Source organism: Loxodonta africana, chromosome 1, assembly GCF_030014295.1.
Source record: "Loxodonta africana isolate mLoxAfr1 chromosome 1, mLoxAfr1.hap2, whole genome shotgun sequence".
NCBI lineage: Eukaryota > Metazoa > Chordata > Mammalia > Proboscidea > Elephantidae > Loxodonta > Loxodonta africana.
Genome location: NC_087342.1, coordinates 113,266,933 through 113,290,378, shown reverse-complemented (window position 1 = coordinate 113,290,378; position 23,446 = coordinate 113,266,933). Strand labels below are relative to the sequence as shown.

Genomic DNA, 23,446 nt, shown 5'->3' with positions numbered 1-23,446 from the left:
AACTCAGAAGTTTCTTTTATATTATAATGGCATTGGTTGCAGGGTAATCAAATCATTAAGAACAATAAATCCTAAAGAAACAAAGAGAAGTTTTTGCTCCATTAACTGTAGTTTGATATGTGAACACAGAGCTGTGAGTTTGGAATCTCAGAACACCCCTCTTTGCATTGTTTTACATTACTCACAAGCAATCAGAAGACTAATCTGGAACTCCTCTTTTTAATCAATACTTAAATCTGTAACCAAACTTTGTATATCTGAAGTGGTTTCTTAATAAATGACTCTATCAGTAAGTATTTGCATGCCTACTGTGTTCCAATTATTGGACTATATTTTGAAGGAGATAACTTCTTAAAAACAACAAAGAATCAGAATAAATCATAACTGTTATGTTATATAGAGGTTTATATTATGGGTGCAAGAACAAAAATAACACATTATATATTTATGAAAAACACATATAATTATTATGTTATGTTGTTCATTCATTAAGTGTTACTGTAGGTTGGTGAGAGGAAGATATCTGATATAATAAATGAATGTTTTACTTAATAGTAAGGTATAGAATGAAGAAGAAAACATCAGAGAAGTCACACTGTGAAAAATCAGTAAGTGTAAGCTTTAAAAATTCAGAAAACATGAAACTTTCAGGTATTTTTTTAAAAGCTATATATATCATCTCAATCAAAGCATGGCAGAGCAAGTTGGTCTTAATGAATTAAGAAAAATAGGTTGGCAAGACCTCCTGGGAGCCAGTACTAATGCGTGCTGTAAAATAAGGTCCTGCTTATTTTGTACAAACAAAATGTTTGTAGATTGGCCACTTTCTAGGCCTACTGATGAATTGTCCTATAAAACAACCCAACATCTCAGTCCACCTACCACACGTTGTCCCACAATTAGAACAGGTTTGGTTTCCCCTTAGTAATCCAAAATGAATAATGGATTAATGATTTTAGATGTCTTTCTTGCTTACAGCCAGAAGTGACTTCTACCAACCGAAATATAGATTTGAAAGATGTGAAAAAGTGAAAGGAATATGTAAAACATTTTGTGATGATGTTGAGTATGATTACGGATACTGCATTAAATGGAGAAATCAGTGCTGCATATAAACCCTGGAAAACAGAAGTACTCTGAGCGTCAAAAGCTAAAATAAAGGTGCGTCTTAATGACTTAAGAATAGGTTAAAAAATTCAATGTTTAGTGAAAATATGCATTTTTAAATTCTAAACACCACTTTTTTCATAAATAAAAACATTTTTCAGTCTTCTGCCTATTCATTAATTGCTCACCTTTTTATTTGTGATGGATGGATATATTAATGGAGGGGAACACAATCTAATTATGTTTATAATCTCATTATTGCCACTCTGCCACCCACACCTTTATATTTATCTGAGCCACACTTCTCCCTTGGTAAATACCTGTATGTACTTTATGTCCAGCTTTACTGTGAGGATCATATTTATGTTCATAGATCCTTGTTTTCACATCAAAGTTTCTTTCTGTATAAACTTCCATCTTTCCTCAAAAGAAAATGTGTATTTCCTCCCTTTCAAATGTGAGGCCCTCCAACTTTAGGTTGCCTGAAGACTTATGTGTATATGTGTGTGAATATTAACCATTACTAGTGCTTTTGACATGACACAAGTTTAATAGTGTTTTCTCTGTAGGTTAGATGAATAAGTATTTTTCATGGGGTCTTAGTTATCCAGTGCTGCTGTAACAGAAATACCACAAGTAGATGGCTTTAACAAACAGAAGTTTATTCTCTCACAGTCTAGTAGGCTGGAAGTTCAAATTCAGGGCACCAGCTCCAGGGAAAGGCTTTCTTTCTCTGTCTGCTCTGGAGAAAGGTCCTTGTCATCAATCTTCCCTTGGTCTAGGAGCTTCTCTGCACAGGAACCCCAGGTCCGAAGGATGTGCTCTGCTCCTGGCACTATTTTCTTGGTGGTATGAGGTCCTCCTGTCTCTCTGCTCACTTCTCTCTTTTATACCCCAAAAGAGATTGACTCAAAGCACAACCTAATCTTGTAAATTAAGTCCTGCCTCATTAAAATAACTGCTTCTAATTCTGCATTATTAACATCATAGAGGTAGAATTTACAACACAGGAAAATCATATCAGATGACAAAATGGTGGAAAATCACACAATACTTAGAATTATGGCCTAGCCAAGCCCACACGTCTTTTGAGGGGACACAATTCAATCCATGACACATGGTATAGCAAAAGGATAAAGAAAAATATCTTAAAGAGAACTCCTTTTTCCATGCAATCCTTTGTTCAAATTAAAGCCCACAAGGAAGCTCAGTAATAGCTCTTCACGTCCCAGGAGTGTAGGAAGACTGGTATCTGGCCAGTTTAATCCCTTGCCCTAAAAGAATGAGTCATATGAGGAAATGTTTAATTTGCAGGGGAGGAGAGAAGAGGAACACTTCGAATCCCACAAGCTATGGAGAATCTTGTGTAGGGAAGCTTAGCTAGCTGATGAATGAACTAAACCAACTCCTCAGAACCTCTATCTCCAAGGTCCACCTAGAAATCTAACGGGGTTAGTTTTGTCTATAAGGGCAATGTTAGAGAAATTTGCAGGAGTGATTTCAATTTTCAGAAACAACTCCACCTACCACACAGCTGATATCAATATGGATAACTTGAAAATGTCATGGTGAGCCTAGGAAAGACACACGGAAAGCAAAGATCATGTGGTGGCAAAAATGAGAACTCCCCTGGACACCCTGGGGACCATATAATCTGCCCTAGAGGTGCTCACTGAGGAAGAGTGACTTTTGAGTTTCTAGAAGTTGTACTACCATGGGGACAAGAGATGGGGAGATAGCATTCAGTTTGAAATGAGATTACTGTTATTGTGACATACACTCACATGCTTAAAATTGTTTTGATTATATTCTACCTGAGATTTATAAGCTGTTTACATGGTGTAGTGGTTAAGTGCTATGGCTGCTAACCAAGAGGTTGGCAGTTCAAATCCACCAGGTGCTCCTTGGAAACTCTGTGGGGCAGTTCTACTCTGTCCTATAGGGTTGCTATGAGTTGGAATTGACGGCAGTGGGTTTTGAGTTTACATAGATATTAGTGGGTAATATGATTCCATTTAATCAAGCCAAACAATGAATTTCTGAGCTGATTTGTCTAGAGAAAAATCCTATTCTTTTTTTGGGAAATGCAATCATCTTTCTCTGGCCCCTAGCACTTTAAACATAACATTGTTTAACCAAGCATAGAACTTTTCTTACTCTTAATAAGCCCCGGAAGGCAAGAATTCTCTGTTACCTCATTTTATAACAGATGACATGAGAAGGACTATCTTTTAATTCTTTTTCACTAAGAAATTGTCTACATCGAAGATTCTTCTTTTCTCATTATTTTTTTTAACTTATTCTGCTCTTCTTTAAGATACGAATTCTACCAGATTAATTTAGACTTTTTTGCAGATATATTTATACTGCTGAATTGAAGAAGAAATCACTTATTTTTTGACATGAATGATAACACTCTAGGTATTAAAGAATCACTACATTAATCCCATCACTTTCATCCAGCAACAATTACTAAATTCTAAGCTTGCTGACAAGGAGCCTTGGTGGTACAGTCAATGTTTGGCTGCTAACAGAAAGGTCAGCAGTTCGAACCCACCAACAGCTCAGAGGGAGAAAGGTGTGGCAGCCTGCTTCATAAAGATTACAGCCTTGGAAACCCTGTGGGGCAGTTCTACCCTGTCCTATAGGGTCTCTATGAGTTAGAATCAACTCAGCCACAATGGGGGAATCCTGCTGGTGGCGAAAATGATTAAGTGTTCAATAACTAGTGAAAAGGTTGGCAGTTCGAATCCACCCATAGATGCGTCAGAAGACAGGTCTAATTATCAGCTTCTGAAAGGTGACAACCTTGAAAACCCTATGGAGCAGCTCTACTCTATATATATGGGGTCACCATGAGTCAGAATTGACTTGACAGCAACTAACAACAACAGCAATCTTGCTGGGCAATGTATCACTGGGTGAGAGTTTAAAGTTAGAGAAATACTTGTTTACTTCTTCCTTCCCTTTATCCTTATTGCCAGTGGACTAATTTCCGTTAACAGGAATACTACCTTAGTATTATCTTCTGGGTACTACAGGAAGATTATGTCCATTTATGACCTTTCTTTGAATATTATTTGTCACTACTCATTCCACTATAAGTGAAACTAACTCTGAAAATTGAATGTAATATCTTGTATAATAGCTATCTTTCAGTGAGGTGTTTCTGCCGCTAAGCAATACATCTTCACATCAGTTATAAGCTCCTTCTGAATTAATGTTTTAAGTAACGTTTAACTGAACACAAATGAAAGTATTTAAGTAATGTGTTATTTGAATTTGCTTGCTGGTAGCCCTGGTAACTCATACTCCCTGATGTGCCCTGATACACCATCAGTTCCTTGAAAAATCCCTCACACTCAATAGGTGCTCCATAGGGTTTTCAAGTCTGTGACCTTTCGGAAGTTTTTCACAAGCAAACCACAGCCTGTGGGCCAAATCCTGCACTCTATGTTTTTGCATGGCCTCTGAGTTAAGAATGATATTTACAGATGAACATTTGTAATTTATTTGATGATAGGAAGCAATAACTTGAGACCCCAATTTGGCAAAATATACCCCCAAAATTCCACTCTCCGGATTGGTAGATCATTAAGAAAAATAAAATAAACACACTCATTATTATATATTGAATTTTGTCAATTAAATTTGTGTGAAATTTTTTTCTCTCCCCTTATTGTACCTACATACTATTCTCGATTTTACCTTTGGATGAATTTTTATGTTCTTTTTATCTTTCATAACTTCCTAAACCTATAGTCAATTTTTATTTTATTTTACTCATTATTGTTGTTATTGTTAGGAGCCGATGAGTTGGTTCCAACTCATAACAATCGTATGCACAACAGAATGAAACACTGCCCAGTCCTGAGCCATCCTTACAATCGTTGTTGTGCTTGAGCTCATTGTTGCAGTCAATGTGTCAATCCACCTTGTTGAGGGTCTTCCTCTTTTCCACTGATCCTATACATTGCCAAGCATGATGTCCTTCTCCAGGGACTGATCCCTCCTGACAACATGTCCAAAGTATGTAAGACACAGTTCGCCATCCTTGCTTTCAAGGGGCATTCTGGTTGTACTTCTTCCAAGACAGATTTGTTCATTCTTTTGGCAGTTCATGGTATATTCAATACTCTTCGCCAATCACACAATCCAAAGGCATCAGTCCTTCTTCAGTCTTCCTTATTCATTGTCCAGTTTTCACATGCATATGATGTGATTGAAAATACCATGGCTTGGGTCAGACACACCTTAGTCTTCAAGGTGACATCTTTGCTTCTTAACACTTTAAAGAGGTCCTTTGCAGCAGATTTACACAATGCAATGCGTCTTTTGATTTTTTGACCACGGCTTTCATAGGTGTTGATTGTGGATTTAAGTAAAATGAAATCCCTGACAACTTCAATCTTTTCTCCATTTATCATGATGTTGCTCATTGGTTCAGTTGTGAGGACTTTTGTTTTCTTTATGTTGAGGTGCAATCCGTACTGAAGGCTGTGGTCTTTGATCTTCACTAGTAAGCGCTTCAAGTCCTTTTCACTTACGGCAAGCAAGGCTGTTTCATCTGCATAACACAGGTTATTAATGAGTCTTCCTCCAATCCTGATTATATAGGATTAAATAATCCCTTCTTTTTTGAAACTTGGTGGATCAATCCCTCAATTAAACAATAAATCAACATTTTGGCATCAATAATTGCTGAATATAATTTTGTATCTATTAGTGCTAGATATACACCTATGAATTTTAATTTTACATATATTCAGTTCAGGAATAAAAAAGAAAGAATGAAAAATTGAAGATTCTCTTTCTTATAAGTGCAAAAAATGTTTAAAATATCACATACCATTCACCATGTATATTTTTGCTTGGTTTTGGTTTAATTAATGAAATTCAAAACTTACTGCAGGTTTCTTTTCTTTTAAAGGGATAGGGTCCCACTGACTGTAAAATTTACTTGAAGTCAGTGACTTCAGGCATTTTTCATAGTGTATTCATTTCACAGATGTATTTATCACCCATATCTCCATTCAGTTGAGAGAAAAATAGTATAGAGAAAAAGAAATCTAGTAGAGAGCTGGGGCTTTCAAGTCTGAATTGTTCTTTATCTTTCACACATCACTCTAATGATCAATGATTTCCCTTCTGACTTTTTCTCTATTCTCTTTCTCTCTTCCTATAAAGAAATTACCTAAAACATGAAAGAGTTCAAGGGAAATCTCTGATATGATGCAAAGGCAGGTAAATCTTTGCATATATGAAAATGCACATGAGTATCATTTTTGTTTTTGTTAATGACTAGAATCTATTCCCTCATATGTAAAACAAGGGCAATGGTTCCTTTCTACCCAAGGTAAAATAAATTCAATTGGCTGTTATTCTCATAATAAGCTCCCCAGTTGCATTTCCATGCTACACTTAAGCTTTGGGGAATTTTTCCCACCATTTTAGCAACATAATTAAATTAGGAGTGGACATTTTCTTATAATTCTTTCCTTCTGACCAAAATAACATTAAAAGTTGGACCCTTGACCACTGTGGCCCAGTCAGTCTATAAACAGAAAAGTTTCAAACTGGAGGCACTCATGTCAGATGTAAGAATGATGGGGCCAACATGAATTTCCGTGAAAAAAAAAGGTCAGAGTGTAAAACATTTGTTCATGGGAAGAATATGTAAAGATGTAAGCAATTTGTTTCTGGAAAAAATGTGTTCATGACTGTAACTCACTCCCTCCTCACTGGGTGACCTATCTTTACATTTCAAAGGACTTCAAGCTGAATTGATCTTACCTATAATTTTTTTTTTTTATAATCAGTTGTTAACCCCCTACCTTTCCTTTGTTCTCTATGTACATAGAGCCTTCTTTTTGTATTATATAGAGATCTTCTTTGTTTCTTACTTAGCACTGCCCAATTCGAGCTGTATTATTCCTCAATAAAACTTCTTTCCTTTTACTCCTAACAGATTGCAAGATTTTCTTCTTTGATGAATCTTTCCCTGGGATTGTGAACACTTTCCTTTCTACTCACACAGCCATTAGGAAAGTTAGTTTGTTTCTTCCAGCAACCAAATAACCCTCCTCACTCCCCATCTCTATGATAGGTTAGAAGTGGACAAATATGGAACCAATAAGCAGGAAAAATGTAGGAGTATTAGTGGGATAGAATACTGCTGGGAATGAGTTCCATCACAGTTATTACTAATGTTTATACTCAACTTTCCTTTTTTGTTTCGTTTGATTTAGTTTGGTTTGGTATGTGATCCATTAAATTCTACATTTATGCTTAAGCTACTTTGAGTTGAGTGTCTGCTATTTTCAAATAAAACCTATGACACAGAGATTCCATTCAAGTGGTGCTGGAAGCTGGCTTGAGGGATGTAGCAATTAAAAAACATGGGAAATATAATTGATATTTTAATCACATTAACTTAGGAAACTCCTTTAACTTCTCTAGGCTTTAGTTTTCTCACCTCTAAAATAGGAAGTCCCCCATGTGTCTGTCAGTTTGTTGTACAGTGGGGGCTTATGTGTTGCTGTGATGCTGGAAACTATGCCACCAGTATTTGGATACCAACAGGGTCATGCATGGCAGACAGTTTTCAGCTGAGCTTCCAGACTCAGACTAGGAAGAAGGATCTGGCAATCTACTTCTGAAAAGAATTAACCAGTGAAAACCTTATGAATACCAGCAGAACATTGTCTGCTATAGTGCCGGAAGATGAGTCCCCCTGGTTGGAGGGAACTCAAAAGACAACTGGGAAGAGCTGCCCCCTCAAAGTAGAGTCTACCTTAATGATGTGGATGGAGTCAAGCTTTCAGGACCTTCATTTGCTGATGGGGCAAGACTCAAAATGAGAAGAAACAGCTGCAAATATCCATTAATAAGTGTAACATGGAATGTACAAAGTATGAATCTAGGAAAATTGGAAATCATCAAAAATGAAATGGAACTCATAAACATCAATATCCTAGGTATTAGTGAGCTGAACTGAACTGCTATTGGCCATTTTGAATCAGGCAATCATATAGTCTACTACGCTGGGAATGACAACTTGAAGAGAAATGGCATTGCATTCATGGTCAAAAAGAACATTTCAAGATCTAACCTGAAGTACAAAGCTGTCGGTGATAGGATAATATCCATACACCTTTTAAGACCAGTTAATATGATTATTGTTCAAATTTACACACCAGCCACTAAAGCCAAAGATGAAGAAATTGAAGATTTTTACCAGCTTCTGCACTCTGAAATTGATCAAATGTGCAACAGGATGCATTGATAATACTGGTGATTGGAATGCAAAAGTTGGAAACAAAGAAGGATCAGTAGCTGGAAAATATGGCCTTGGTGACAGAAATGATGATGGAGATAACATGAAAGAATTTTGCAAGACCAATGACCTCTACATTGCAATACCTTTTTTTTCATCAACATAAGTAGAGATTATACACACAGACCACGCCTGATGGAATACACGGGAATCAAATAGACTACATCTGTGGAAAGAGACAATGGAAAAGTTCAATATCATCAGTCAGAACAAGGCCAGGCGCCGACTGTGAAACAGACAATCAATTGCTCACATGCAAGTTCAAGTTGAAACTGAAGAAAATTAGGACAAGTTAATAAAAGCCAAAGGACAACCTTGAGTATATCCCACCTGAATTTAGAGACCACCTCAAGAATAGATTGAGATGAGTTGAGCACTAATGACAGAAGACCAGGCGAGTTATGGAATAGCATCGAGAATGGCATCATCCATTAAGAAAGCAAGAGGTCATAAAAAGACAGGTGAGAAACAAAAGATCGAAATAGATGTCAGAACAGTCTCTGAAACTTGCTCTTGAACATCGAGTAGTTAAAGCAAAAGGAAGAAATGATGAAGTAAAAGAGTTGAACAAAAGATTTCAAAGGGCAGCTTGAGGAGACGAAGTATTATAATGACATGTGCAAAGACCTGGAGATGGAAAACCAAAAGGGAAGAACACACTCCAAATTTCTCAAGCTGAAAGAACTGAAGAAAAAATTCCCTTGAGTTGCAATAGTGAAGAATTCTGTGAGAAAAATATTAAACAAAGTAGGAAGCATCAAAAGAAGATGAAAGGAATACACAGAGTCACTGTACAAAAAAAAAAATGATCAATGTTCAATCATTTCAAGAGGTAGCATATGATCAGGAACCGATGGTACTGAAGGAAGAAGTCCAAGCTGCACTGAAGACATTGGTGAAAAACAAGGCTCCAGGAATTAATAGAATATCAATTGAAATGTTTCAATAAATGGATGCAGGGCTGGAGGTGCTCACTCGTCTATACCAAGGAATTTAGAAGACAGCTACCTGGCCAATGGACTGAAAGAGATCCATATATAGGCCTGTTCCAAAGAAAGGTGATCCAACTGAATGCAGAAATTATAGAACAGTATCATTAATATCACACATGAGTAAAGTTTTACCGAAGATCATTCAAAAGCAGCTGCAGCAGTATTATCGACAAGAACTGCCAGAAACTCAGGCTGGATTCAGAAGAGGACATGGAAACTGGGATATCATTGCTGATGTCAGATCGATCTTCGCTGAAAGCAGAGAATACCAGAAAGATGTTTATATGTGTTTTATTGACTGTGTGGATCGTAACAAATTCTGGGTAATGTTGTGAAGAATGGGAATTCCAAAACACTTAATTGTGCTCATGTGGAAACCGTACATAGATCAAGCGGCAGTCATTCGAAAAGAACAAGGGAATACCATGTGGTTTAAAGTCAGGAAAGGTGTGTGTCTGGGTTGTATTCTTTCACCATACCTATTCAATCTGTATGCTGAGCAAATAATCTGAGAAGCTGGGCTGTATGATGAAGAATGGAGCATTAGGATTGGAGAAAGACTCATTAACAACCTGCGTTATATACATGACACAACCCTGCCTGCTGAAAGTGAGGAGAACTTAAAGCACTTACTGATGAAGATCAAAGACCGCAGCCTTCAGTATGGATTGCACCTCAACATAATGAAAGCAAAAATCCTCACAATTGGACCAATAAGCAGCACTACGATAAACAGAGAAAATATTGAATTTGCCAAGGATGTCCTTTTACTTGGATCTACAATCAACACCCAAGGAAGCAGCAGCCAAGAAATCAAAAAGTGCATTGCATTGGGCAAATCTGCTGCAAAAGACCTCTTTAATGTGTCGAAAAGCAAAGATGGTATTTTCAACCACATTGTACGCATGTGAAAAGTGGACAATGAATAAGGAAGACCAAAGAAGAACTGACACCTTTGAATTGTGGTGTTGGTGAAGAATATTGAATATACCATGGACTGCCAAAAGAACGAACAAATCTGTCTTGGAAGAAGTAGAACCAGAATGCTCCTTGGCTGCAACGATGGGCTTAATCATAACAAGGATTGTGAGCATGGCACAGCACCAGGAAGTGTTTCATTCTGTAGTACACAGGGTCGCTATGAGTCAGAACTGACTCGACAGTACCTAATGACAACATAACAACAACAAAATAGGAATTGAAAATAAAATATTTTTCTTTGAAGCTGTAAATTATTTTCACTAATATTTATATTACTGGAAACCCTGGTGGTGTAGTGGTTAAGTGCTACAGCTGCTAACCAAAAGGTCAGCAGTTTGAACTCAACAGGCGTTCCTTGGAAACTTTATGAGGCAGTTCTACTCTGTCCTATAGGGTCGCTATGAGTTGGAATCAACTTGATAGCAATGGGTGATATATTTATTTATGGTTTCATTTTAAAAATAGTTTCTAAGGAAAAACCTAAAGTCTTACTTCCAGATTATCTTGCTCAGGGATTTAGGACCAATTTAAGTAGAGCAGCAAGGTGGAGCAGAAGGTAGATCAAATGTTCTAAAATTGTAGCATGGGACAAAACATTTGTTGCAAGAAACGTCGAGTGACTTCCCACTGTTATAAGAAGGTGTAGGTTGATGGACAGAACACACTTCTTCCCTTTCTCCATCACACATACACATGTAATCGTACATATACAAAATGCTCAGGTTCTGGGTGTATTTTGGCCAATGTGAATTTTTGAAAATGTAAAAAAAATCTCTTTATTCCTGGTAGCTCTTACTGGTCTTGAAACGTCCTCTGCATTTTTCATCTCTGCTCTTCCCTTTCCTTTACTTGATGTCTTTCCTTAATAATTCTCTGGAGAGGCTTATGGTGATCGAAGCTGCTTTACTGCCAGAGATGATAACACACAGGCCTAAGACAATATTTTAGGAATGCTTTACCAAGAGATACCAAGCTCGAAGAGCTGTTGACATGTGTCTTAGTCATCTAGTGCTGCTCTAACAGAAATACCATGAGTAGATGGCTTCAACAAAGAGAAATTTATTCTCTCACAGTCCAGTAGGCTACAAGTCCAAATTCAGGCTGTCAGCTTCAGGGGAAGGCTTTCTCTGTCACCTTTGGAGGAAGGTCCTTGTCATCAGTCTTCCCTTGGTCTGGGATCTTTTCCTTACAGGAACCCCAGGTCCAAAGAATGTACTCTGCTCCCGGCACTGATTTCTGGGTGGTATGAGGTTTCCACCTCTGCTTGCTTCCCTTTCCTTTTATCTCTCATAAGACAAAAGGTGGTGCAGGCCACACCACAGGGAAACCCCCTTTACATTGGATCAGGAATGTAACCCGAGCATCGATGTTACATCCCACACTAATCTTCTTTAACCACAGGCACATAGGAAAATCCGAAAATGGAGGACAAGCACATAATACTGGAGATCATGGCCTAATCAAGTTGACACATATTTCGGGGGAGCACAGTTCAATTCATGACAACATGGAAGTCCTGCAGGTTGATTCCATGGAGTTTTTCAAAATCCACCATTACCTTGCACAGTATCACAGTGATTCTTTCTGAACTTCTACTTTGCCATAAAGTCTGTTTTTTCAGTGCCATAAAATGGATCAGATTCAGGACATCAACTGTCAATTTGAGCCTAAATTATTTAATAGAGGATGCCAGTTTCATAACTATAATAAGAAATAATATTCTTGGGCATATTAATCATCTGTGTTAGTCTGACAAGTGTATATTTTCCCTGTAGGCAAACTACATGAAAAGTTACAAGAAATTTTCTTGATGAACATAGAATAAGAACATTTGGAACTGGAGAGGGGGTTGAATGCTAACTAGAATCAAAATGAAGGCTTGATGTGTTCTTAGACAAAATAAGTTTACAGATAACAGGTAGACTGTAGATTCGTATCAACCTACATATATTCTTAACCAAAACCAAACCCAGTGCCGTCGAGTCAATTCCGACTCATAGTGACCCTATAGGAAGATGCTTTTCCCAGGAAAGTTATTTGAGAGACATGATCAGTTTTTTTCTCATGTGATTTTGCTTTTTTTACACTTTCACCTCCAAGCATACACATTTAGATCAATACTGTTTTGTTTTAGGTATTTTTCTATAAGAGAGACATTAGGCAAACTGTTTGAAACAGAGGCCTTGATGTCATGATGCCTGGAGTCAAACAGTCTGAGGCTCGTAGAGTCCTATTCTTACTAGCTGAATAACCTTGAGCAACTTACTTAACTCCATTAAGTTTTGGGTTCATCGTACATAAAATGGAGATTGTTGTTGTTAATTGCAATCAAGTTGCCTCCAACTTATAACAACCTGATGTACAACAGAACAAAACATTGGTCCTGCGTTATCCTCATGGTTGTTAGTATGTTTGAGTCCATTGTTGTGGCTATTATGCCAGTCTTTCTCACTGAGGGTTTTCCTCATTTTCTGTCTGCTTTACCAACATGATGTTCTTTTCTAGTGATTAGTCTTGCTGATGATGTGTCCTGAGTAAATGTGTCAAAGTCTTGCCACCCTCGTTTCTAACGAAAGTTCTGGATGTATTTCTTCTAAGGCTGATTTGTTCATTTTTGGTAGTCCATGGTGTTTCCAATATTCTTTGCTAACACCACAATTTGAATCCATCAATTCCTGAGATAGGAATACCTAATTACCCAATTCATAGCACAGTGCCTGGGACATAACAATCCCTCAATAAATGTAAAACTGCAATGGTTATGTTCAATCAGATTTTAGTAATCTATTCTCTCATGTGAAATAATTTTTGTTTATTTAATATGAGTACATACATTTGATTTTATTTGATGGATAATATGTGATTTGTATGTTTTATATTTCAAGGATATAGCAATCAATGTGGGACATATGAGTTGAAAGTTGGTGTCAAATCAGGTTTGGGATAATATTGTGGGGCACATGTGCACTGTGGATATGAGAGAGCCAGCTGTGAGACAGAGGCTAATGAGACAGATGGGTCTTCAGAACAGAGCGTCCAGGAAAAGAACGATAACTGAGGTGAGTCAGAAGTCAGCCATTCAAGCTGTCTTTTTCCAAGTTCAGCTTTTACTGGATTTCCTTCAAGCTTCTTTTTAGACTTAAAGTAATTTTTTTTTTTCCTTGAGCTACATTGAGTAGCACACTCTTTATCCCAAATAAGAATTTTGATCAAAGGGAGAAAAAATATGGATTATTTATTTTTCAATGTGTGTGTGTGCATCGGCAGGCTGGGCTGCAGAATCAAACATTGCATTTAATTTTCAACAACAGTAAAAAGATCAACTGACAGCATGTGTCATATAGTCAAGAACAGAAAGACATGAATTCAAAGGCCAAATCATACAATCTTTCAAAATTTGGTTGCAAAATATGGAGATGATGATTTAGTTAAAGAAAAAGACAGACTCAGGAAAGAATATTGATTATTATTACTTCAGGTGCTGGATTATATAGTAGGTGATAAGCATGCTCCAAATTTAGGCCCCTTTCCTTGTCTCTTTCAGGACTGTTTCACATATGTGTCCTACTTTATAAAACTTTTCTTTTTTTTTTCTCCCCACACTCATGCTTGAGATTTCATTTCATTGGGCAAAATCACACTTCAAAAAACCTCGGAGATTTCTGGTTCTGGTAATGTGGCAGAGAGAGAGAACTCAAAACCCTAATTGCTATGAATATTCAGATGCTTTGGAAAAAGTATAATTTTAAAATTGTTTTATATAGCTGTGGTCATGAGAAATGGGCAGCTCCACATAATAGACAAAGGAAGAAATAAAAAAACAGAATGATAGGTGCAGGATGCGAGGTGGTCCCATGTAGGGTAGAGAGAGGTAGGAAAAGTAAAACCAAACCCAGCAAAGGTCTTCAGTTTTTAAATCTAGGCAGTTAGGGACATAGTCAAAGTTCCATGCAAGTAAGGGATTAGACAAAAACACTGGTTACGATCGACAGTGACATGAAAAGCCATCCCTGTCACACTTGTTGCTGTCGTTAGGTGCCACTCAGTCGCTTTTGACTCATAGCCACCCCATGTGAAGAGCTGAATTGTTCGATACGCTTTTCTAGGCTGCAATCTTTGCAGGAGCAGATCACCAGACCTTTCTCCTGCAGAGCTGCTGGGTAAGTTTGAACTCCCAGCCTTTTGGTTAGCAGCTGAGGCCTTAACAGTTGCACCACCAGGCCTCACAGACTTGAAGGGAGACTAACAGGTAAGTAGCAGATCAGAGGGAAAAAAAAAAAATCAATTAAGGAAGGACAAAATACTCTTTAGATTTCTCCCTTCTTCTCAAAGGGAAAAAGAAAATAATGCTTAACAAGAATATGTGTTAGGGAAGAGATATTACCAGTATGAACACAACTGAGTGATTTAAATTTAGGTTCAGGTTTCAGGTTCTAGTTAGAGATATAAACGGGTAAAGGATTACTGCTTTGCCAATAATCTCAGGTCTACCAGTCACTCATTCCAATCTTTCTTAATCTTAATGCTTTTAGTCAGAAATTGAGCCATGATCTGTTGAATTAACCCAAGATTCCTTACTGGCACTACTTTACTACCTCTATATTTATTTGGATCATACACAGTAATCTGGACAGGACTTCAATCTCCCCTTCTATAGCTTTCAAGTAAAAATTCCAATAAATATAATATTTTTACATGAAGAAATGTGTGCCCAAAAGAAATACAAAAAAATTCCCATGGCTTGTGAAGTTTCTCAAGACAAGACACAATTAGATTTGGTATATGAAGCTCTCTCATAGTTCACCTGTGTGGCACATAGTTTTTTCATTCCGTGAATCATGGGATCATTGGCTCTATGGTTTATTGAGTAGGACTATCACACACACACACACACAAAATCATCAGCACACCTCAAAAAAAATTAATTAAAAAATAAATAAGTAAATAATAAAGAGAACCTACATGCTATCATTCAAGGCTTAGCAGTTTTTAAATATATTAAGTTTCTTAATGATTCCCTGACAGATCTGTGGGTTGTGGTTTCAGGTTTTCATTTAGAAAACTTAAACCTTGTTTTTAAACTCTATTCCCCCAGCTCCCATTGTTACCTATGGAAATAGAATAAAACTCTATGGGTGAAAGTTGTAGAACAATTCATCTCTGAGCCATGGACATTCTACTTTTGGACTCCCAGCCCACAGGTCTCTTCTGTCCCCAGCAGTATCCTGCTGTGACTACTGTGCTCTGTTTGATGGCCTTTGAAGTGGCTAGTCAGTCTTCATCACCTGTGACCTTATTTACTTCTCTGCTGTTTGTTCATAGCTCTGAGTTTCTTCGCTATTTTACTGATGTTGTTACCAGAATAAGGTTCTTGCCTCTCACTGGTCAAGAATGAACAAGTAAGGCACGTAGTTTTCCACACGAGCAAAACTTTATTGAAGAGGCCTGCAAGTGGAGACGAGGAGGTACTAGAGCAACGCTTACCCTCATTTCACAGAACAAAAGACAGGCCCGAGTTTTTAAAAGTTCTTGGGCGGGAAAAGATTCGTGTTTATTCATAGGCACAGGCAGGGATGTTAACTAAGGTGCACACGCAGTAGCTTTCCAAGATGGCTTCTGTCCTGGAGGCCTCTAGGATTCGTAGCAGGACTTGTTATGGGGTGTCACACCTGCGCAGTATCCTGGTCTCCGGGTTCGATTCTCTGGTTTTAGCTGTAGCGCCTCACTGCCCCTGGTGGAAGGTCACACAGCGGTCACAGGTGGATGTTCTGCGCATGTCCCTGAGCCTGGTTTTCTCCAGCTGCTTCTGAAAGGCAACTTTAAAGAAGTTTGTGGGCTATTTTTAGATCCCCTGCCCCACTGTTCTGGGGAATAGCTTTGTTTCTGTGCCCTGGCCCATTTCTTGTTACTTTGTTTGCAGATTTGGGGGCCCCTCTGTTCCTTGTCTTACTAAGCCTCTAGGTTCCACACTCAACCCCCATGACTTCCTTTATAGTATAGTCTATTTCTCTTTTACTTGTTTCTTCCCTAACCACACAAGTCTCTTTGCTATTTTTCAAACAGGCACCCTCCAATCTCAGGGCCTTTGCTCCTTGTCTCAATGTCACATTGCCCATCTTCTCTTCCCTAACACATATTCTTGTTAAGCATTACTTTCCTTTTCCCTTTGAGAAAAAGGGTAAAAGCTGAAGAGGATTATATTCCTCTTTAATTGACTTTTTTTTCCTCTGACCTGCTACTCACATTACAGCCTGGAAGAGATAATAAGTGGTAGAATTTTTATTTTCATGAAAGTTTTATAACAAAAACTCATGTTTATATTCCTGGCCTTTGTTTCAGCCTCCATCAAAACAAAAACGTACATTGAAGATGGATGTAAGAATAAATGTCATTACAACAATGTGCCTCTCATCTGTTATCACCACACGCAGGTGGATCTCCTTTGCATATGGTGGTACTGGTGGGAGAGCAGCACCAAGACTGTGACAGAGTAAGCACCTGCTTAGATGATGTGCTCTAAAACAAAACACCTAACCTATTACCTTTAATTCCTAATCATGGTGATCCCATATGTTACAGAGTAGAACTCCACCATAGGGTTTTCTTGGCTGTAACAGAAGCAGATTGCCAGGCCTTTCTTCCGTGGTGCTTCTGGGTGGGTCTGAACCACCAACCTTTAGGTTAATAGTCGAGCACAAACCATTTGTACTACCCAGGGATCTTTGATGTGCTCTAGGACCTTGCTAGTCAAGGTGTGGTCCACAGACCAGGAGGAGTATCTTCACTACCTGGAAGCTTGTTAAAAATAAACATCTTGGCCTTACCCAAGTCCTACTGAACTACAAACTGTGTTTTAACAACATCCCAGAAGATTCTTATGCTTCTTAGAGTTCACAAAACACTACTTTAGGGATACCACAGAGCTTCATCAATTCACTCATTAATTTCTCTGTCTTCTTTCCTCCCTCTTCTTCTCTCTTTCCCCCATCTTCACACTCTCCAGCATTTCTTCTCACCATTTTTTTCTTTTGAGTTTACTCACCTCTCACCTAACCTTAAATTTCCCCCATGAGAATTTCTGTTTGTTCTTTGCACTAGTTGGCAATATCATGGAGGGAGGTGAATGCTCCCTAAAATGCACATGTGTTACCACAAATTGCAGGTTCAAGCCGCCTGCCACAAAGCCAATACTGAGACAGGAGGAGGTAAGCAGTAAGAAAGCTTTATTGAATACCGGTATTCACGAGACAGAGGGGGTTAAATTTCTCCCAAATTGTCTGCCCTAAAGGGTTGATGGGAGGGTTTTATACGGAAAAGATCACAGTTACTTAATGTTTTGAGCACGTAGTCCACAGATGGTCTTATACATCACAAAACAACTATAAAACTCTTTATTAAACTAAAGATAAACATGTCAGGCACCTGGACTCTAACCAGTATGTTTATAACAGGCTGAAAAACTCTCATAAGAATCTCTCGGCTAGTGGGGCTGTTTTGCCAAGTCCACTGTGGCTGAGATAGGGAGCAAGAAAGCAAACCTTCCTGTCGGTTTGCAGGCTGAAGGCCGTTTCTCAAGAGAACAAAGAAAGGAGACATCAAAGCCACAGGAGCTGAGAGAGTTCTGCACCCCTTCGGAGGAGACCGGTGCAGCTGGTGCCATTAAAAAATGTTTAGAGATTACTTAGAGCATCATTATGGCATTAGCCATGTCAAGCTCTCAATCACCTATTTTGAATAAGGGAAAATATGTTGTAAGGTATTAGGGTGTTTGTTATGTTTAAGAGCGGAACAGGTTGCTCAGCTATATTTTGAACAGAGCCTGCACCATTTACCAAGGACTAGAGATTTATCACAGCTTATACAGCTATATTAAAACAAATGAGAAAATATATTCTCCCTAATAAATAAATTCTACTCTGTCCTATAGGGTCGCTATGAGTCGGAGTCGACTCGACGGCACTGGGTGTTTTTTTTTTTTTAATATTAAAACACTAAAGAAAAAACATTTTCACTACTTCTCATGTAATATGGGATAAAAAGAAAATCCTTTCTGTAACCTCCACAGTGTCTCAGGTTGCCATATAATCAGTTCATTCAGAATGTACAGAGAGCCCAAACTAAGGCTAAGTGGGAGGGGAGGCCAGATACATATCAATGATCAATAATCTGACAATCCATTAGAACATCAAGAACGGGCTCTTTTCAACTCTGGTCAAACTGGAGAAGTAGGAGTTTGGGCAGGTTCAAAGCAGAAGAATAGAACAAAGCGTGGGGAGAGTAAAGAACAAGGAGAGAAATGGATAAACATCTCAGAGGCGCACCTTATCCAAGCCATCATCTTTCCTTCATGATCATTGCAGTAGGCTCCTAAATGACTTCCTTCCCTGACTCTGCTCTCGGCCCCTCCAAACAGTCCTCCCACCAAGTGCCAGAGTGAACTCATAACCTTCAAATGGTTTCCACCAAACTTATAATAAAATCCACCTCTTCATCATGGCCTAGAAAGCTCTTTGGGATCCATCCCCCACCACTCTCTGACCTTACCCCTAGCCCTCTGCCCCTTGGGTCACTAAGAATGAGCTCATCAGCCTGCTTTCTGTGCCTCATACACATTACGTATGCTCTCAAGAACTTTTAACTTGGTTCCTCTGCATAAGACACCTTTTTCTCAGGATGGTGGAGGTCATCCTGATCATTTATTAAAATGTTTCTCTTGATAGTTACTCTCTTTCTTAAGACCTTATTGAATTTTAGGCAATTTATGTCTGAAATAACTTATTTGTTTACCTGCTTATAGTGTGACTTCTTTCACCTGTATATAAACTCCAAGAGAGCAGTTGCCATGTTTGTATTCTTACTGTTTTATCCTACAGTCCAGAGTAATGACAATATACAGTAAGAACTCAGTAATTTCATGGTCAGATTCATACCTTATCTCATTTAACTCTCAGTACAACTCAGTAAGTTTGATATTATAATTAGCATTTTATAGATGAGGAAACTGAGCTTCAAAAAGTTCACGTAGGTAATAAAAGCAGACCTGAGATTCAAATCCACATCTTTCTAATGTCAAAGAATAGGCTCATTCTACCTCATGTGAAGTTTGGAAAAAAAAAAAAATTTGACTTATAGAGTCAATTCCTACTCACGGCTCCTCCATTTGTTCCAGAGAAGAACTGTGCTCCATAGGGTTTTCATGACTGTGACATTTCAGAAGTAGATCACCAGGCCTTTCTTCCAGGGCACTTTGTGTGGGTTCTAATCTCCAGCCTTTCGCTTAACCATGTGCACCACCCAGGGACTCCTTAGAAGGATATTCATGGTCTCCTGGTCTTGCTGGGGAGAAGAATATGCTTCATTCTACTTTCCAGGCATGAATTATAGCAAGGGAAGTGATGAGACTGTACAAATGAGAAAAATAATTTACTTGAGTTGACGCCTGACAAAAACAGAGAATGTAACTATATCAGTAATATCAAAGTCTAAATAGCTCTATTGATTTTTATAGACAGGAGTATATAGAAACTGGAGAAATTTATTATAACCTTTCAGAATATTCATTCACAAATTTATCCATTCTTAGTGTAGCGGGTAAGTAGGTAGGTTCAAGAATCAGAGTATGTTTGGGTCTAATAGCAGCAAGATAAATTGCTAGTATAGGGACTTTGACATGTTTAAATGAATGCCTGTAAGGCTTAGGTACCTCATCGTGTAATGATGATGGCAAAACTAGTACCTACATCATAAGGTTGTTGTGTTCAATGGGGATAATAAATGTAAAGTCAGGGCAGTGATTAATATTTAGTGAATGTTCAATACGTACTCACCTGTTGGGCACCTACTAAGAACCAAAATTTGTGATAAATATGAAAAAAAAGAAAAAAAAAGGAGAGAGGAAATGGGGCTGTAAAGATGTGCACAGTTTATACATGCAGGACATTTCTCTAATCATTCTCCTTTATAAAACCCATGATGAGAGCAGTAAATCCCTACTACTGTTTTAAGCTTAGAAAGTCAGAACATAATTTTCTCCTCATCACCTTCAGCTCTCCCAGAGCAAAAAATGAATAACTGCTTAAAAACTAGCTTCTGATCCCTTAGGATTAGAGACCAAGTTACATATTCTGATATCTGTTTCCCTCTGTCAGTAGAATCAAACGTATTTTAAGATTACCATATTTTTACACAAATAATGCATGCCTTCTTTGCTTGCTTGCCTCCCCCCAGCAAGGAGTTTTCATTTATTACATGTTGCTCTAAAAAAAAAAAATTAGCATAGCGTGCTTATGAAAATAACTCATGGGGGAGGGTGTGGTTGGCAAACAAACGTAGAAGGCCCGCACTATTTCTGTAAAAATATGCATTAATTCACTTTCTTAGAAATGCTGTTTTCTAGGTAGGTAATTTTTAAATGCTGGATGCTACTACAGGTTTATTTTAGTCCCCATTCACTGCTTACTACGCTTACTATGCTTAAATGTTTACTATGTCCTAGGCTCCACTGCAGATGTATTAAAACTGTTGAAACCCATGCCACTATGGAGTTTACATTATAATGGGTTGCAACAGATACTAATCAATATGAATAAATAATAAACAAACTAATATTGAGCCAAGATAATGTCAAATGGATTTAAAGAAGAAAATCTGAATGGGGCAAAAGTTACTATTAGCGTTAAACTGGTAAAAAAGAAAAAAAAAAAGACTTCAAAAATTCCCCCGAAACGGCATATGATAATGGGAAAATTTGAAAATGGATAGTGGTCACGGTTGAACAACATGATAAACCTCACTAATGTCACTGAATCGCACGCATTAAGAATAATATGATGAATGATTTGAGGCATATATATTTACCACAATTAAAAAAAGATGGCCTGTGAGAAGCAGAGACCTGAATAATAAATAATAACAAAAAAAAAATCAGAAAAAAATTTTCTATGGGTAGAAAAGTGTTTTAGACCTGAAAGGCAGCAACTTGAAAAAAGTAATATAATTGATAAGCTAAATATCCTCTCTTTCTCTCTTTCCCTCTCTGTGTCTTACACACCCACATAAACATACACACCCACAACTAAAATTCTCCTGAAAAAAGGCAGGATTATGCTTTTGTGACTTTCAACTAAGATAAATTCAGTGAGGGGATGAGTTCTCATCTGGGTCAAATTTGAATTGATACCAGAAGTAGATCATATGCAAAATATGTGAAACAAATGCCTAATTATTATTGTGAATCTATAATCCATAACATTTTAAAATTTACTCAGATGTCAGAGGAGGCAAAGAATGGCATGAATCATGATATATGAGCCAATATTCTATTTTAAAAATTAGAACATAAAACTTGGATCACCATATTAACTTCCTTAGTTTGAGGCAGCTGACTCAAAATATAATAACAGAAAATAATAAACATATTCTGACAGTTACAAAATGCCATCTTTTCTACAGCTGCCAATTTAAATGATGGCCTACCAAACAAATATATTAAGAGATTAGGCATAAGGAACAACACGTGAAATACACTTTTGGTAAGTATGTATTACTTAAGTCCCTAAGAAGCAGTAATTATTGAAGATAGTTTCAGACTAGTAATTCAAAATCACTGTAGAAAAAGTTAAAACTGCAATCGGCCCTAGTTTGGTTATAGCTTTCTTGTATATTATCTCCCTCACCATTTCTTAATCTGCACATTTCGAATTTTTCTTCTTTATTCTCCCTTTTTTTTCACTACATGCTCAACGCCTCACTGAAAGGTAGTAAGTTTGATGCTACCCAGAGGCACCTTAGAAGAAAGACTTGGTGATCTATTTCAAAAATAATCAGCCCTATTTTTTATGGAGGTCAGTTCTACTCTGATGCACATGAGTCTCTACGAGATGGGGTCGACTCAAAGGCGACTTTTTTTTTTTTTGCGGGGGTTGGTTTGGTCCCCTTCACTTAACACCCAGAAGCTTTAGCCCTGAGCATAAGGACACTTTTGAAAGGGTAGGAGGCAGATATTTTCCTACACATTGGAAGAAGTAAATTACTGCAACTAAATAACTTAGACAAACATATTGCTCATTCTAAGCTTTTATTATTAGTAGTTTTATCATTAATTAGGCAGCTAAGTTTGACTTTGCAAATGAACAGTATGGTGTGACTATAAGCAAATCACTCAGCATCATTTTCTTAGTGTAAAAAGTTAAAAAAAAAAAAAAGATAATTCATGGGTAACAAAATAATACAGAAAATTGCATTTGGCAGATTGTATAATTTGTCACCTAAACCAAGATAAAGCACACAAGCCGACACATGTTGAGCAACATTTTCCACCAGCGCATACATTCTAACACTATCTTTAAAGTTGTCTTAAAATTGATGGTTTTCATTGTTGCTTTTAACACTCATTCACGGCTCACTACAGAGCAAGAGCAAACAATCACACCAGTGTTTCAGATGAGAAATTGTTTTTCTCTCATCCTCAGTGAAAATACATAGTACACAAAAGACTTCTCCATTCCTTGGGGTATCAGAGTTGACTCAAGCTGAATTAGAAGAGATGCTTGTTGAGATGAAAGAAAAGGTCAGGGATCAGTACTTTCCAAGATTCTGTAAATTCTCCCGAAAACAACCTCCCAGGAGTGGTTTCTCTTCATGGTTTCTGCTTTCAGAAGTGTTTTTCAGCTATAAAAACAAAGGGTAGGAGCAAAAAAGTTGTAATGTTCCTTTTACCTCGAACACCACATGTTCACTTTACCTTGTAAATTCCCTTGCAACCCTAGTCTAGGACAATCATTTCAGGTCATTTGGGTATGTAGTAATAATCATGATTAAGAGCCTGGGGCTCTGAAAATAGACTGTTTAATTTGGTTTCACCACTTACCACCAGGCTATTTTTCCTTGGGCAAGTCACTTAATTCAATATTTTTCAATTTCTTCGTATGTAAAATGGGGCTAAACATTATACTTACCTCCTAGGGCTTGTCAAGGATTTCATTTTACTTGGATCCACAATCAACACCCATGGAAGAAGCAGTGAAGAAAT

At 37.7% G+C, this 23,446-nt stretch overlaps 1 protein-coding gene across 1 annotated transcript; it reads left to right on the top strand.

Annotated features, from left to right (window-relative positions):
* The first annotated feature begins 920 nt into the window (after nucleotides 1–920).
* On the top strand, nucleotides 921–1,541 carry LOC111750323 (beta-defensin 110-like). The gene has a single exon (XM_023547029.2). The coding sequence runs from the start codon at nucleotides 960–962 to the stop codon at nucleotides 1,113–1,115; it is 156 nt and encodes a 51-aa protein (XP_023402797.1). The 5' UTR covers nucleotides 921–959; the 3' UTR covers nucleotides 1,116–1,541.
* The last annotated feature ends 21,905 nt before the right edge of the window (nucleotides 1,542–23,446 follow it).